Source organism: Rhinoderma darwinii, assembly GCF_050947455.1.
Source record: "Rhinoderma darwinii isolate aRhiDar2 chromosome 3 unlocalized genomic scaffold, aRhiDar2.hap1 SUPER_3_unloc_3, whole genome shotgun sequence".
Lineage (NCBI taxonomy): Eukaryota > Metazoa > Chordata > Amphibia > Anura > Rhinodermatidae > Rhinoderma > Rhinoderma darwinii.
In genome coordinates this window covers 709,586-730,507 of record NW_027461746.1, presented here as the reverse complement: position 1 = coordinate 730,507, position 20,922 = coordinate 709,586, and the positions used below count along the sequence as shown (strand labels likewise).

The 20,922-nt window shown below is 26.9% G+C and overlaps 1 protein-coding gene across 1 annotated transcript in view; it reads right to left on the bottom strand.

Moving 5' to 3' along the window:
- POLR2A (RNA polymerase II subunit A) overlaps nucleotides 1–20,922 on the bottom strand; it is a 54,477-nt gene that overhangs the window by 21,980 nt on the left and 11,575 nt on the right. The window contains exons 2-3 of the mRNA XM_075847380.1: nucleotides 6,021–6,153; nucleotides 5,804–5,940 (exon numbers count right to left, since the gene is read on the bottom strand). Coding sequence (XP_075703495.1) covers nucleotides 5,804–5,940; nucleotides 6,021–6,153 — 270 coding nt within the window. The remainder of the gene's footprint in view (nucleotides 1–5,803; nucleotides 5,941–6,020; nucleotides 6,154–20,922) is intronic.

The following is a 20,922-nucleotide window of genomic DNA, read 5'->3' as shown; positions in this document are numbered from 1 at the left end:
ATACTACTACTACTAATACTACTGCTACTAATACTACTGCTACTAATACTGTACTGCTGCTGCTACTACTACTACTACTAATAATACTACTGCTACTACTACTAATACTACTGCTACTAATACTGATAATACTACTACTAACACGAATACTGCTACTAATAATAATACTAATACTGCTACTAATACTACTGCTACTAATACTAATAATGCTACTGCTACTAATACTGCTACTAATACTACTAATAATAATACTACTACTGCTGCTACTAATAACACTAATACTGCTATTAATACTCCTACTACTACTGCTAATACTACTAATAATAATACTGCTACTAATAATACTGCTGCTAATACTAATAATACTACTACTGCTACTACTAATAATAATACTACTGCTACTACAACTGCTACTAATACTGCTACTACTACTAATAATAATAATACTACTACTACTACAACTGCAACTGCTACTACTACTAATAATACTACTGCTACTACTACTGCTACTAATACTGCTACTAATACTACTACCAATACCACTGCTACTAATAATACTACTACTACTACAACTGCTACTAATACTACTACTAATACTGCTACTGCAACTGCAACTGCTACTACTACAAATAATACTACTGCTACTACTACTGCTGCTACTACTATTACTACTACTGATACTACTGCTACTACAACTGCTACTGCAACTAATAATACTACTGCTACTACTACTACTGCTACTAATACTGCTACTAATACTGCTGCTACTACTACAACTGCTACTAATACTACTACTGCTACTACTACTACTAATACTGCTACTAATACTACTGCTACTAATACTGCTACTAATACTACTACCACTGCTACTAATAATACTGCTGCTGCTACTACTACTGCTACTACTAATAATACTGCTACTACTACTAACACTACTGCTGCTACTAATACTACTGCTACTACTAATACTGCTACTGCTACTAATAATAACACTACTACTGCTGCTACTAATAATAATACTACTACTACAGCTACTACTAATACTGCTACTAATAATAATACTACTACTATTTCTACTACTAATACTGCTACTAATACTGCTACTAATACTAATAATACTACTAATACTGCTGCTAATACTGCTACTAATAATACTGCTGCTAATACTACTACTAATAATACTACTACTACTACTATTTCTACTACTAATACTGCTACTAATACTACTGCTACTAATAATACTAATACTGCTACTACTAATACTGCTACTACTAATAATAATACTACTGCTACTAATAATACTGCTACTAATAATAATACTACTACTACTACTAATACTGCTACTAATACTGCTGCTACTACTACTGCTACTAATAATAATACTAATACTGCTACTAATACTACTGCTACTAATAATAATACTACTAATACTACTGCTACTAATAATAATACTACTGCTACTAATAATACTGTACTGCTGCTGCTACTACTAATAATAATACTACTACTACTGCTACTAATAATACTACTACCACTACTACTACTACTACTAATACTGCTACTACTACTACTAATACTGCTGCTACTAATAATACTAATAATACTGCTACTACTACTACTACTGCTGCTAATACTAATACTGCTACTAATACTACAAATAATAATACTGCTGCTACTACTAATAATACTACTACTACTGCGGCTACTAATAATACTGCTGCTACTACTAATACTACGAATAATAATACTGCTAGTAGTACTAATAATAATACTACTACTGCTACTAATAATAATACTACTGCTACTACTACTACTATTACTATTACTACAACTACTGCTACTGCTGCTACTACTACTAATACTGCTGCTGCTACTACTACTGCTACTGCTGCTACTACTACTACTAATACTACTACTAATAATAATACTACTACTGCTACTAATAATAATACTACTACTGCTACTAATACTACAAATAATACTGCTACTACTACTAATAATAATACTACTACTACTACTAATAATAATACTACTACTGCTACTAATACTACTACTAATAATACTACTGCTACTAATACTGATAATACTACTACTACTGCTACTACTAATAACACTAATACTGCTACTAATAATAATACTAATACTGCTACTAATACTACTGCTACTAATGCTAATACTGCTACTAATACTACTACTGCTGCTACTAATAACACTAATACTGCTATTAATACTCCTACTACTGCTAATACTACTAATAATACTGCTACTAATAATACTAATACTGCTACTACTACTACTACATCTACCAATACTACTGCTGCTAATACTAATAATACTCCTACTACTACTACTAATACTGCTACTAATAATAATACTGCTACTAATACTGCTACTACTAATAATAATAATACTACTGCTGCTACTACTACTAATAATACTGCTGCTACTAATAAAACTACTACTGCTGCTGCTACTACTAATACTACGAATAATAATACTGATAGTAATACTAATAATAATACTACTACTGCTACTAATACTACAAATAATAATACTACTGCTACTACTACTAATAATAATACTACTGCTACTAATAATAATACTACTACTGCTACTAATAATAATACTAATACTGCTACTAATAATACTACTACTAATAATACTGCTGCTAATAATACTGCTACTTATAATACTGCTACTAATACTACTAATAATACTACTGCTACTAATGCTACTACTGCTGCTACTACTAATAATAATAATGCTACTAATAATACTGCTGCTAATAATAATACTACTACTAATACTACTACTTCTAATACTGCTACTACTACTAATACTGCTGCTAATAATAATACTACTACTAATACTACTACTACTAATACTACTACTGCTACTAATAATACTGTACTGCTGCTGCTACTACTAATAATAATACTACTACTACTGCTACTAATAATACTACTACCACTACTACTACTACTAATACTGCTACTACTACTACTAATACTGCTGCTACTAATAATACTAATAATACTGCTACTACTACTACTACTAATACTGCTACTAATACTACAAATAATAATACTGCTGCTACTACTAATAATACTACTACTACTGCGGCTACTACTAATACTACGAATAATAATACTGCTAGTAGTACTAATAATAATACTACTACTGCTACTAATAATAATACTACTGCTACTACTGCTACTACTACTACTATTACTACTATTACTACAACTACTGCTACTGCTGCTACTACTACTAATACTGCTGCTGCTACTACTACTACTACTACTACTGCTACTGCTACTGCTACTGCTGCTACTACTAATAATAATACTACTACTGCTACTAATAATAATACTACTACTGCTACTAATACTACAAATAATACTGCTACTACTACTAATAATAATACTACTACTACTACTAATAATAATACTACTACTGCTACTAATACTACTACTAATAATACTACTGCTACTAATACTGATAATACTACTACTACTGCTACTACTAATAACACTAATACTGCTACTAATAATACTAATACTGCTACTAATACTACTAATGCTAATACTGCTACTAATACTACTACTGCTGCTACTAATAACACTAATACTGCTATTAATACTCCTACTACTGCTAATACTACTAATAATACTGCTACTAATAATACTAATACTGCTACTACTACTACTACATCTACCAATACTACTGCTGCTAATACTAATAATACTCCTACTACTACTACTAATAATACTGCTACTAATAATAATACTGCTACTACTACTAATACTGCTACTACTAATAATAATAATACTACTGCTGCTACTACTACTAATAATACTGCTGCTACTAATAAAACTACTACTGCTGCTGCTACTACTAATACTACGAATAATAATACTGATAGTAATACTAATAATAATACTACTACTGCTACTAATACTACAAATAATAATACTACTGCTACTACTACTAATAATAATACTACTGCTACTAATAATAATACTACTACTGCTACTAATAATAATACTAATACTGCTACTAATAATACTGCTGCTAATAATACTGCTACTTATAATACTGCTACTAATACTACTAATAATACTACTGCTACTAATGCTACTACTGCTGCTACTACTAATAATAATACTGCTACTAATAATACTGCTGCTAATAATAATACTACTACTAATACTACTACTGCTACTAATACTGCTGCTACTACTACTACTAATAATAATAATACTACTAATAATACTACTACTACTACTACTGCTACTAATAATAATAATACTACTACTAATAATAATGCTGCTACTAATAATAATAATACTACTAATAATAATACTAATACTGCTACTAATAATACTACTACTAATAATACTGCTGCTAATAATACTGCTACTTATAATACTGCTACTAATACTACTAATAATACTACTGCTACTAATGCTACTACTGCTGCTACTACTAATAATAATACTGCTACTAATAATACTACTACTAATACTACTACTACTAATACTGCTACTACTACTAATACTGCTGCTACTACTACTACTACTACTGCTACTAATAATAATAATACTACTACTAATAATAATGCTGCTACTAATAATAATAATACTACTAATAATAATACTACTGCTACTACTACTAATAATAATACTACTGCTACTAATACTACTGCTACTACTACTGCTACTACTAATACTGCTGCTACTACTGCTACTACTACTACTAATAATAATACTACTGCTACTAATACTACTGCTACTACTAATAATACTACTACTGCTACTAATAATACTACTACTAATAATACTGCTGCTAATAATACTGCTACTTATAATACTGCTACTAATACTACTAATAATACTACTGCTACTAATGCTACTACTGCTGCTACTACTAATAATAATACTGCTACTAATAATACTGCTGCTAATAATAATACTACTACTAATACTACTACTACTAATACTGCTACTACTACTAATACTGCTGCTACTACTACTACTACTGCTACTAATAATAATAATACTACTAATAATACTACTACTACTACTACTACTACTACTACTGCTACTAATAATAATAATACTACTACTAATAATAATGCTGCTACTAATAATAATAATACTACTAATAATAATACTACTGCTACTAATACTACTGCTACTACTACTGCTACTACTACTACTGCTACTACTACTACTACTAATAATAATACTACTACTACTAATAATAATACTGCTTCTGCTACTACTAGTAATACTACTGCTACTAATCATACTGCTGCTACTAATAATAATAATACTACTAATAATAATACTACTGCTACTACTACTAATAATAATACTACTGCTACTAATACTACTACTACTACTACTGCTACTACTAATAATAATACTACTGCTACTAATACTACTGCTACTACTAATACTACTACTGCTACTACTAATAATAATACTACTGCTACTAATACTACTGCTACTACTACCTCCACTATTACTACTACTACTAATACTGCTACTAATACTACTAATACTACTGCTACTACTACTACTAATAATAATACTGCTACTACTAATAATAATACTGCTTCTGCTACTACTAGTAATACTACTGCTACTAATCATACTGCTGCTAATAATAATACTACTGCTACTACTAATGCTACTACTAATACTGCTACTAAAGCTACTGGTAATACTAATAAGAATGATAAGAGGACTGAAGATCATGAAGAGAATCTCCCCGCGGCGGTCACCCAGGAACTCACCGAGTCCACAAGTAACTTGGAGCAGAAGAAACAGACGCAGCGTAAAACCTTCATCGTCTTCACCAGAAATCCCACATGGAAGACGGGCTTGGCCAGCTCAATGTGTCCGAAGTGTCCGGGGCACTCCGTCATGTTTCCTGCGAGGAGACACCAATGAGTGTAAGATGCATGAACAGCGGCCGCCCGCAGACCCACCGCCCGTCACCCAGTCACATACCTGCACACGTCTGGCAGCGCCCAGTGCGCTCAACCACGCCCTGACGAGGGTCCATCAGGCCCCCCAGCTTGGGGCGACCGCCCTCTGTGGTCTCCGGATATTTAATGCCACCCTCCGTAACCGACATCCGTTTCTAGAAGATAAACAATCACCAAAAGATGAAGAATCCACCAAGAAAGAGGGAAACGTGAAATCATGAGACCCTCCTAGAAAGAGGATCCCCGACTATAATAACCGGACATTATACTGGAGATATATATATAATAACCGGACATTATACAGGAGATATATATACATAATAACCGGACATTATACAGGAGATCTATATATATATATAATAACCGGACATTATACAGGAGATATATATATATAATAACCGGACATTATACAGGAGATCTATATATATATAATAACCGGACATTATACAGGAGATATATATATATAATAACCGGACATTATACAGGAGATATATATATATAATAACCGGACATTATACAGGAGATCTATATATATATAATAACCGGACATTATACAGGAGATATATATATAATAACCGGACATTATACAGGAGATATATATATATATATATAATAACCGGACATTATACAGGAGATATATATATATATAATAACCGGACATTATACAGGAGATATATATATATAATAACCGGACATTATACAGGAGATATATATATATATATAATAACCGGACATTATACAGGAGATATATATATATAATAACCGGACATTATACAGGAGATCTATATATATATAATAACCGGACATTATACAGGAGATATATATATATAATAACCAGACATTATACAGGAGATATATATATATATAATAACCGGACATTATACAGGAGATATATATATATAATAACCGGACATTATACAGGAGATATATATATATAATAACCGGACATTATACAGGAGATCTATATATATATAATAACCGGACATTATACAGGAGATATATATATATATAATAACCGGACATTATACAGGAGATATATATATATATATAATAACCGGACATTATACAGGAGATATATATATATATATAATAACCGGACATTATACAGGAGATATATATATATATAATAACCGGACATTATACAGGAGATCTATATATATAATAACCAGACATTATACAGGAGATATATATATATATAATAACCGGACATTATACAGGAGATATATATATATATAATAACCGGACATTATACAGGAGATATATATATATAATAACCAGACATTATACAGGAGATATATATATATATAATCGGACATTATACAGGAGATATATATATATAATAACCGGACATTATACAGGAGATATATATATATAATAACCGGACATTATACAGGAGATCTATATATATATATAATAACCGGACATTATACAGGAGATATATATATATAATAACCGGACATTATACAGGAGATATATATATATATATATAATAACCGGACATTATACAGGAGATATATATATATATAATAACCGGACATTATACAGGAGATCTATATATATAATAACCAGACATTATACAGGAGATATATATATATATAATAACCGGACATTATACAGGAGATATATATATATATAATAACCGGACATTATACAGGAGATATATATATATATAATAACCAGACATTATACAGGAGATATATATATATATATAATAACCAGACATTATACAGGAGATATATATATATATATATATATAATAACCGGACATTATACAGGAGATATATATATATATAATAACCAGACATTATACAGGAGATATATATATATAATAACCGGACATTATACAGGAGATATATATATATATATAATAACCGGACATTATACAGGAGATATATATATATAATAACCGGACATTATACAGGAGATATATATATATATATAATAACCGGACATTATACAGGAGATATATATATATATATAATAACCGGACATTATACAGGAGATATATATATATAATAACCGGACATTATACAGGAGATATATATATATAATAACCGGACATTATACAGGAGATATATATATATAATAACCGGACATTATACAGGAGATATATATATATATAATAACCGGACATTATACAGGAGATATATATATATAATAACCGGACATTATACAGGAGATATATATATATATAATAACCGGACATTATACAGGAGATATATATATATATATAATAACCGGACATTATACAGGAGATATATATATATAATAACCGGACATTATACAGGAGATATATATATATAATAACCGGACATTATACAGGAGATATATATATATATATAATAACCGGACATTATACAGGAGATATATATATATAATAACCGGACATTATACAGGAGATATATATATATAATAACCGGACATTATACAGGAGATATATATAATAACCGGACATTATACAGGAGATATATATATATATATAATAACCGGACATTATACAGGAGAGATATATATATATAATAACCGGACATTATACAGGAGATATATATATATATAATAACCGGACATTATACAGGAGATCTATATATATAATAACCGGACATTATACAGGAGATATATATATATATAATAACCGGACATTATACAGGAGAGATATATATATAATAACCGGACATTATACAGGAGATATATATATAATAACCGGACATTATACAGGAGATACATATATATATAATAACCGGACATTATACAGGAGATATATATATATAATAACCGGACATTATACAGGAGATCTATATATATATAATAACCGGACATTATACAGGAGATATATATATATATAATAACCGGACATTATACAGGAGATATATATATATATAATAACCGGACATTATACAGGAGATATATATATATAATAACCGGACATTATACAGGAGATATATATATAATAACCGGACATTATACAGGAGATATATATATATATAATAACCGGACATTATACAGGAGATATATATATATATATATATATATAATAACCGGACATTATACAGGAGATATATATATATATATATATATATATATATAATAACCGGACATTATAAAGGAGAGATATATATATATATATAATAACCGGACATTATACAGGAGATATATATATATAATAACCGGACATTATACAGGAGATATATATATATATATATATAATAACCGGACATTATACAGGAGATATATATATATATATATAATAACCGGACATTATACAGGAGATATATATATATATATATAATAACCGGACATTATACAGGAGATATATATATATATAATAACCGGACATTATACAGGAGATATATATATATAATAACCGGACATTATACAGGAGATATATATATATATAATAACCGGACATTATACAGGAGAGATATATATATATATATAATAACCGGACATTATACAGGAGAGATATATATATAATAACCGGACATTATACAGGAGAGATATATATATATAATAACCGGACATTATACAGGAGATATATATATATAATAACCGGACATTATACAGGAGATATATATATATAATAACCGGACATTATACAGGAGATATATATATATAATAACCGGACATTATACAGGAGATATATATATAATAACCGGACATTATACAGGAGATATATATATATAATAACCGGACATTATACAGGAGATATATATATATAATAACCGGACATTATACAGGAGATATATATATATAATAACCGGACATTATACAGGAGATATATATATATATATATATATATATATAATAACCGGACATTATACAGGAGATATATATATATAATAACCGGACATTATACAGGAGATCTATATATATAATAACCGGACATTATACAGGAGATATATATATATATAATAACCGGACATTATACAGGAGATATATATATATATATAATAACCGGACATTATACAGGAGATATATATAATAACCGGACATTATACAGGAGATATATATATATAATAACCGGACATTATACAGGAGATATATATATATAATAACCGGACATTATACAGGAGATATATATATATATAATAACCGGACATTATACAGGAGATATATATATATAATAACCGGACATTATACAGGAGATATATATATATAATAACCGGACATTATACAGGAGATATATATATATAATAACCGGACATTATACAGGAGATATATATATATATATATATATATATAATAACCGGGACATTATACAGGAGATATATATATATAATAACCGGACATTATACAGGAGATATATATATAATAACCGGACATTATACAGGAGATATATATATATATAATAACCGGACATTATACAGGAGATATATATATATAATAACCGGACATTATACAGGAGATATATATATATATAATAACCGGACATTATACAGGAGATATATATATATAATAACCGGACATTATACAGGAGATATATATATATAATAACCGGACATTATACAGGAGATATATATATATAATAACCGGACATTATACAGGAGATATATATATATATAATAACCGGACATTATACAGGAGATATATATATATATAATAACCGGACATTATACAGGAGATATATATATATAATAACCGGACATTATACAGGAGATCTATATATATATAATAACCGGACATTATACAGGAGATATATATATATATAATAACCGGACATTATACAGGAGATATATATATATAATAACCGGACATTATACAGGAGATATATATATATAATAACCGGACATTATACAGGAGATCTATATATATAATAACCGGACATTATACAGGAGATATATATATATATATAATAACCGGACATTATACAGGAGATATATATATATATAATAACCGGACATTATACAGGAGATCTATATATATAATAACCGGACATTATACAGGAGATATATATATATATAATAACCGGACATTATACAGGAGATATATATATATAATCGGACATTATACAGGAGATATATATATATAATCGGACATTATACAGGAGATATATATATATAATAACCGGACATTATACAGGAGATATATATATATATAATAACCGGACATTATACAGGAGATATATATATATATAATAACCGGACATTATACAGGAGATATATATATATATAATAACCGGACATTATACAGGAGATATATATATATAATAACCGGACATTATACAGGAGATATATATATATATATAATAACCGGCCATTATACAGGAGATATATATATATATATAATAACCGGACATTATACAGGAGATCTATATATATAATAACCGGACATTATACAGGAGATATATATATATATATATAATAACCGGACATTATACAGGAGATATATATATATATAATAACCGGACATTATACAGGAGAGATATATATATAATAACCGGACAGTATACAGGAGATCTATATATATAATAACCGGACATTATACAGGAGATATATATATATATAATAACCGGACATTATACAGGAGATATATATATATAATAACCGGACATTATACAGGAGAGATATATATATATAATAACCGGACATTATACAGGAGATATATATATATATATATAATAACCGGACATTATACAGGAGATATATATATAATAACCGGACATTATACAGGAGATATATATATATAATAACCGGACATTATACAGGAGATATATATATATATAATAACCGGACATTATACAGGAGATATATATATATAATAACCGGACATTATACAGGAGAGATATATATATAATAACCGGACATTATACAGGAGATATATATATATATAATAACCGGACATTATACAGGAGATATATATATATATAATAACCGGACATTATACAGGAGATATATATATATATAATAACCGGACATTATACAGGAGATATATATATATATAATAACCGGACATTATACAGGAGATATATATATATATATATATATATATAATAACCGGACATTATACAGGAGAGATATATATATATAATAACCGGACATTATACAGGAGATATATATATATAATAACCGGACATTATACAGGAGATATATATATATAATAACCGGACATTATACAGGAGATATATATATATAATAACCGGACATTATACAGGAGATATATATATATATATATATAATAACCGGACATTATACAGGAGATATATATATATAATAACCGGACATTATACAGGAGATCTATATATATATAATAACCGGACATTATACAGGAGATATATATATAATAACCGGACATTATACAGGAGATATATATATATAATAACCGGACATTATACAGGAGATATATATATATAATAACCGGACATTATACAGGAGATATATATAATAACCGGACATTATACAGGAGATATATATATATAATAACCGGACATTATACAGGAGATCTATATATATATAATAACCGGACATTATACAGGAGATATATATATATATAATAACCGGACATTATACAGGAGATATATATATATATAATAACCGGACATTATACAGGAGATATATATATATATATATATATAATAACCGGACATTATACAGGAGATATATATATATAATAACCAGACATTATACAGGAGATATATATATATAATAACCAGACATTATACAGGAGATATATATATATATAATAACCGGACATTATACAGGAGATATATATATATATAATAACCGGACATTATACAGGAGATCTATATATATATATAATAACCGGACATTATACAGGAGATATATATATATAATAACCGGGACATTATACAGGAGATATATATATATATAATAACCGGACATTATACAGGAGATATATATATATATATATATAATAACCGGACATTATACAGGAGATATATATATATAATAACCAGACATTATACAGGAGATATATATATATATATATATAATAACCGGACATTATACAGGAGATATATATATAATAACCGGACATTATACAGGAGATATATATATATAATAACCAGACATTATACAGGAGATATATATATATATATAATAACCGGACATTATACAGGAGATATATATATATAATAACCGGACATTATACAGGGGAGATATATATATATATATATATATAATAACCGGACATTATACAGGAGATACATATATATATAATAACCGGACATTATACAGGAGATCTATATATATAATAACCGGACATTATACAGGAGATATATATATATAATAACCGGACATTATACAGGAGATATATATATATAATAACCGGACATTATACAGGAGATATATATATATATAATAACCGGACATTATACAGGAGATATATATATATAATAACCGGACATTATACAGGAGATATATATATATATATATAATAACCAGACATTATACAGGAGATATATATATATAATAACCGGACATTATACAGGAGATCTATATATATAATAACCGGACATTATACAGGAGATATATATATATATAATAACCGGACATTATACAGGAGATCTATATATATAATAACCGGACATTATACAGGAGATATATATATATATATATAATAACCGGACATTATACAGGAGATATATATATATAATAACCGGACATTATACAGGAGATCTATATATATAATAACCGGACATTATACAGGAGATCTATATATATATAATAACCGGACATTATACAGGAGATATATATATATATAATCGGACATTATACAGGAGATATATATATATAATAACCGGACATTATACAGGAGATATATATATATAATAACCGGACATTATACAGGAGATCTATATATATATAATAACCGGACATTATACAGGAGATATATATATATAATAACCGGACATTATACAGGAGATATATATATATATATATATAATAACCGGACATTATACAGGAGATATATATATATATAATAACCGGACATTATACAGGAGATCTATAATATATAATAACCAGACATTATACAGGAGATATATATATATATAATAACCGGACATTATACAGGAGATATATATATATATAATAACCGGACATTATACAGGAGATATATATATATATAATAACCAGACATTATACAGGAGATATATATATATATATAATAACCAGACATTATACAGGAGATATATATATATATATATATAATAACCGGACATTATACAGGAGATATATATATATAATAACCAGACATTATACAGGAGATATATATATATAATAACCGGACATTATACAGGAGATATATATATATATATAATAACCGGACATTATACAGGAGATATATATATATAATAACCGGACATTATACAGGAGATATATATATATATATAATAACCGGACATTATACAGGAGATATATATATATATATAATAACCGGACATTATACAGGAGATATATATATATAATAACCGGACATTATACAGGAGATATATATATATAATAACCGGACATTATACAGGAGATATATATATATAATAACCGGACATTATACAGGAGATATATATATATATAATAACCGGACATTATACAGGAGATATATATATATAATAACCGGACATTATACAGGAGATATATATATATATAATAACCGGACATTATACAGGAGATATATATATATATATAATAACCGGACATTATACAGGAGATATATATATATAATAACCGGACATTATACAGGAGATATATATATATAATAACCGGACATTATACAGGAGATATATATATATATATAATAACCGGACATTATACAGGAGATATATATATATAATAACCGGACATTATACAGGAGATATATATATATAATAACCGGACATTATACAGGAGATATATATAATAACCGGACATTATACAGGAGATATATATATATATAATAACCGGACATTATACAGGAGAGATATATATATATAATAACCGGACATTATACAGGAGATATATATATATATAATAACCGGACATTATACAGGAGATCTATATATATAATAACCGGACATTATACAGGAGATATATATATATATAATAACCGGACATTATACAGGAGAGATATATATATAATAACCGGACATTATACAGGAGATATATATATAATAACCGGACATTATACAGGAGATACATATATATATAATAACCGGACATTATACAGGAGATATATATATATAATAACCGGACATTATACAGGAGATCTATATATATATAATAACCGGACATTATACAGGAGATATATATATATATAATAACCGGACATTATACAGGAGATATATATATATATAATAACCGGACATTATACAGGAGATATATATATATAATAACCGGACATTATACAGGAGATATATATATAATAACCGGACATTATACAGGAGATATATATATATATAATAACCGGACATTATACAGGAGATATATATATTATATATATATAATAACCGGACATTATACAGGAGATATATATATATATATATATATATATATATATAATAACCGGACATTATAAAGGAGAGATATATATATATATATAATAACCGGACATTATACAGGAGATATATATATATAATAACCGGACATTATACAGGAGATATATATATATATATATATAATAACCGGACATTATACAGGAGATATATATATATATATAATAAACCGGACATTATACAGGAGATATATATATATATATATAATAACCGGACATTATACAGGAGATATATATATATATAATAACCGGACATTATACAGGAGATATATATATATAATAACCGGACATTATACAGGAGATATATATATATATAATAACCGGACATTATACAGGAGAGATATATATATATATATAATAACCGGACATTATACAGGAGAGATATATATATAATAACCGGACATTATACAGGAGAGATATATATATATAATAACCGGACATTATACAGGAGATATATATATATAATAACCGGACATTATACAGGAGATATATATATATAATAACCGGACATTATACAGGAGATATATATATATAATAACCGGACATTATACAGGAGATATATATATAATAACCGGACATTATACAGGAGATATATATATATAATAACCGGACATTATACAGGAGATATATATATATAATAACCGGACATTATACAGGAGATATATATATATAATAACCGGACATTATACAGGAGATATATATATATATATATATATATATAATAACCGGACATTATACAGGAGATATATATATATAATAACCGGACATTATACAGGAGATCTATATATATAATAACCGGACATTATACAGGAGATATATATATATATAATAACCGGACATTATACAGGAGATATATATATATATATAATAACCGGACATTATACAGGAGATATATATAATAACCGGACATTATACAGGAGATATATATATATAATAACCGGACATTATACAGGAGATATATATATATAATAACCGGACATTATACAGGAGATATATATATATATAATAACCGGACATTATACAGGAGATATATATATATAATAACCGGACATTATACAGGAGATATATATATATAATAACCGGACATTATACAGGAGATATATATATATAATAACCGGACATTATACAGGAGATATATATATATATATATATATATATAATAACCGGGACATTATACAGGAGATATATATATATAATAACCGGACATTATACAGGAGATATATATATAATAACCGGACATTATACAGGAGATATATATATATATAATAACCGGACATTATACAGGAGATATATATATATAATAACCGGACATTATACAGGAGATATATATATATATAATAACCGGACATTATACAGGAGATATATATATATAATAACCGGACATTATACAGGAGATATATATATATAATAACCGGACATTATACAGGAGATATATATATATAATAACCGGACATTATACAGGAGATATATATATATATAATAACCGGACATTATACAGGAGATATATATATATATAATAACCGGACATTATACAGGAGATATATATATATAATAACCGGACATTATACAGGAGATCTATATATATATAATAACCGGACATTATACAGGAGATATATATATATATAATAACCGGACATTATACAGGAGATATATATATATAATAACCGGACATTATACAGGAGATATATATATATAATAACCGGACATTATACAGGAGATCTATATATATAATAACCGGACATTATACAGGAGATATATATATATATATATAATAACCGGACATTATACAGGAGATATATATATATATAATAACCGGACATTATACAGGAGATCTATATATATAATAACCGGACATTATACAGGAGATATATATATATATAATAACCGGACATTATACAGGAGATATATATATATAATCGGACATTATACAGGAGATATATATATATAATCGGACATTATACAGGAGATATATATATATAATAACCGGACATTATACAGGAGATATATATATATATAATAACCGGACATTATACAGGAGATATATATATATATAATAACCGGACATTATACAGGAGATATATATATATATAATAACCGGACATTATACAGGAGATATATATATATAATAACCGGACATTATACAGGAGATATATATATATATATAATAACCGGCCATTATACAGGAGATATATATATATATATAATAACCGGACATTATACAGGAGATCTATATATATAATAACCGGACATTATACAGGAGATATATATATATATATATAATAACCGGACATTATACAGGAGATATATATATATATAATAACCGGACATTATACAGGAGAGATATATATATAATAACCGGACAGTATACAGGAGATCTATATATATAATAACCGGACATTATACAGGAGATATATATATATATAATAACCGGACATTATACAGGAGATATATATATATAATAACCGGACATTATACAGGAGAGATATATATATATAATAACCGGACATTATACAGGAGATATATATATATATATATATAATAACCGGACATTATACAGGAGATATATATATAATAACCGGACATTATACAGGAGATATATATATATAATAACCGGACATTATACAGGAGATATATATATATATAATAACCGGACATTATACAGGAGATATATATATATAATAACCGGACATTATACAGGAGAGATATATATATAATAACCGGACATTATACAGGAGATATATATATATATAATAACCGGACATTATACAGGAGATATATATATATATAATAACCGGACATTATACAGGAGATATATATATATATAATAACCGGACATTATACAGGAGATATATATATATATAATAACCGGACATTATACAGGAGATATATATATATATAATATATATATATAATAACCGGACATTATACAGGAGAGATATATATATATAATAACCGGACATTATACAGGAGATATATATATATAATAACCGGACATTATACAGGAGATATATATATATAATAACCGGACATTATACAGGAGATATATATATATAATAACCGGACATTATACAGGAGATATATATATATATAATAACCGGACATTATACAGGAGATATATATATATAATAACCGGACATTATACAGGAGATCTATATATATATAATAACCGGACATTATACAGGAGATATATATATAATAACCGGACATTATACAGGAGATATATATATATAATAACCGGACATTATACAGGAGATATATATATATAATAACCGGACATTATACAGGAGATATATATAATAACCGGACATTATACAGGAGATATATATATATAATAACCGGACATTATACAGGAGATCTATATATATATAATAACCGGACATTATACAGGAGATATATATATATATAATAACCGGACATTATACAGGAGATATATATATATATAATAACCGGACATTATACAGGAGATATATATATATATATATATAATAACCGGACATTATACAGGAGATATATATATATAATAACCAGACATTATACAGGAGATATATATATATAATAACCAGACATTATACAGGAGATATATATATATATAATAACCGGACATTATACAGGAGATATATATATATATAATAACCGGACATTATACAGGAGATCTATATATATATATAATAACCGGACATTATACAGGAGATATATATATATAATAACCGGGACATTATACAGGAGATATATATATATATAATAACCGGACATTATACAGGAGATATATATATATATATATATAATAACCGGACATTATACAGGAGATATATATATATAATAACCAGACATTATACAGGAGATATATATATATATATATATAATAACCGGACATTATACAGGAGATATATATATAATAACCGGACATTATACAGGAGATATATATATATAATAACCAGACATTATACAGGAGATATATATATATATATAATAACCGGACATTATACAGGAGATATATATATATAATAACCGGACATTATACAGGGGAGATATATATATATATATATATAATAACCGGACATTATACAGGAGATACATATATATATAATAACCGGACATTATACAGGAGATCTATATATATAATAACCGGACATTATACAGGAGATATATATATATAATAACCGGACATTATACAGGAGATATATATATATAATAACCGGACATTATACAGGAGATATATATATATATATAATAACCGGACATTATACAGGAGATATATATATATAATAACCGGACATTATACAGGAGATATATATATATATATAATAACCAGACATTATACAGGAGATATATATATATAATAACCGGACCATTATACAGGAGATCTATATATATAATAACCGGACATTATACAGGAGATATATATATATATAATAACCGGACATTATACAGGAGATCTATATATATAATAACCGGACATTATACAGGAGATATATATATATATATAATAACCGGACATTATACAGGAGATATATATATATAATAACCGGACATTATACAGGAGATCTATATATATAATAACCGGACATTATACAGGAGATATATATATATAATAACCGGACATTATACAGGAGATATATATATATATATATATAATAACCGGACATTATACAGGAGATATATATATATATATATATAATAACCGGACATTATACAGGAGATATATATATATAATAACCGGACATTATACAGGAGATATATATATATAATAACCGGACATTATACAGGAGATATATATATATATAATAACCGGACATTATACAGGAGATATATATATATAATAACCGGACATTATACAGGAGATATATATATATATAATAACCAGACATTATACAGGAGATATATATATATAATAACCGGACATTATACAGGAGATATATATATATATATATAATAACCAGACATTATACAGGAGATATATATATATATAATAACCGGACATTATACAGGAGATATATATATATAATAACCGGACATTATACAGGAGATATATATATATAATAACCAGACATTATACAGGAGATATATATATATATAATAACCGGACATTATACAGGAGATCTATATATATAATAACCGGACATTATACAGGAGATCTATATATATAATAACCGGACATTATACAGGAGATATATATATATAATAACCGGACATTATACAGGAGATCTATATATATATATATAATAACCGGACATTATACAGGAGATATATATATATAATAACCGGACATTATACAGGAGATATATATATATAATAACCGGACATTATACAGGAGATATATATATATAATAACCGGACATTATACAGGAGATATATATATATAATAACCGGACATTATACAGGAGATCTATATATATATATAATAACCGGACATTATACAGGAGATATATATATATATAATAACC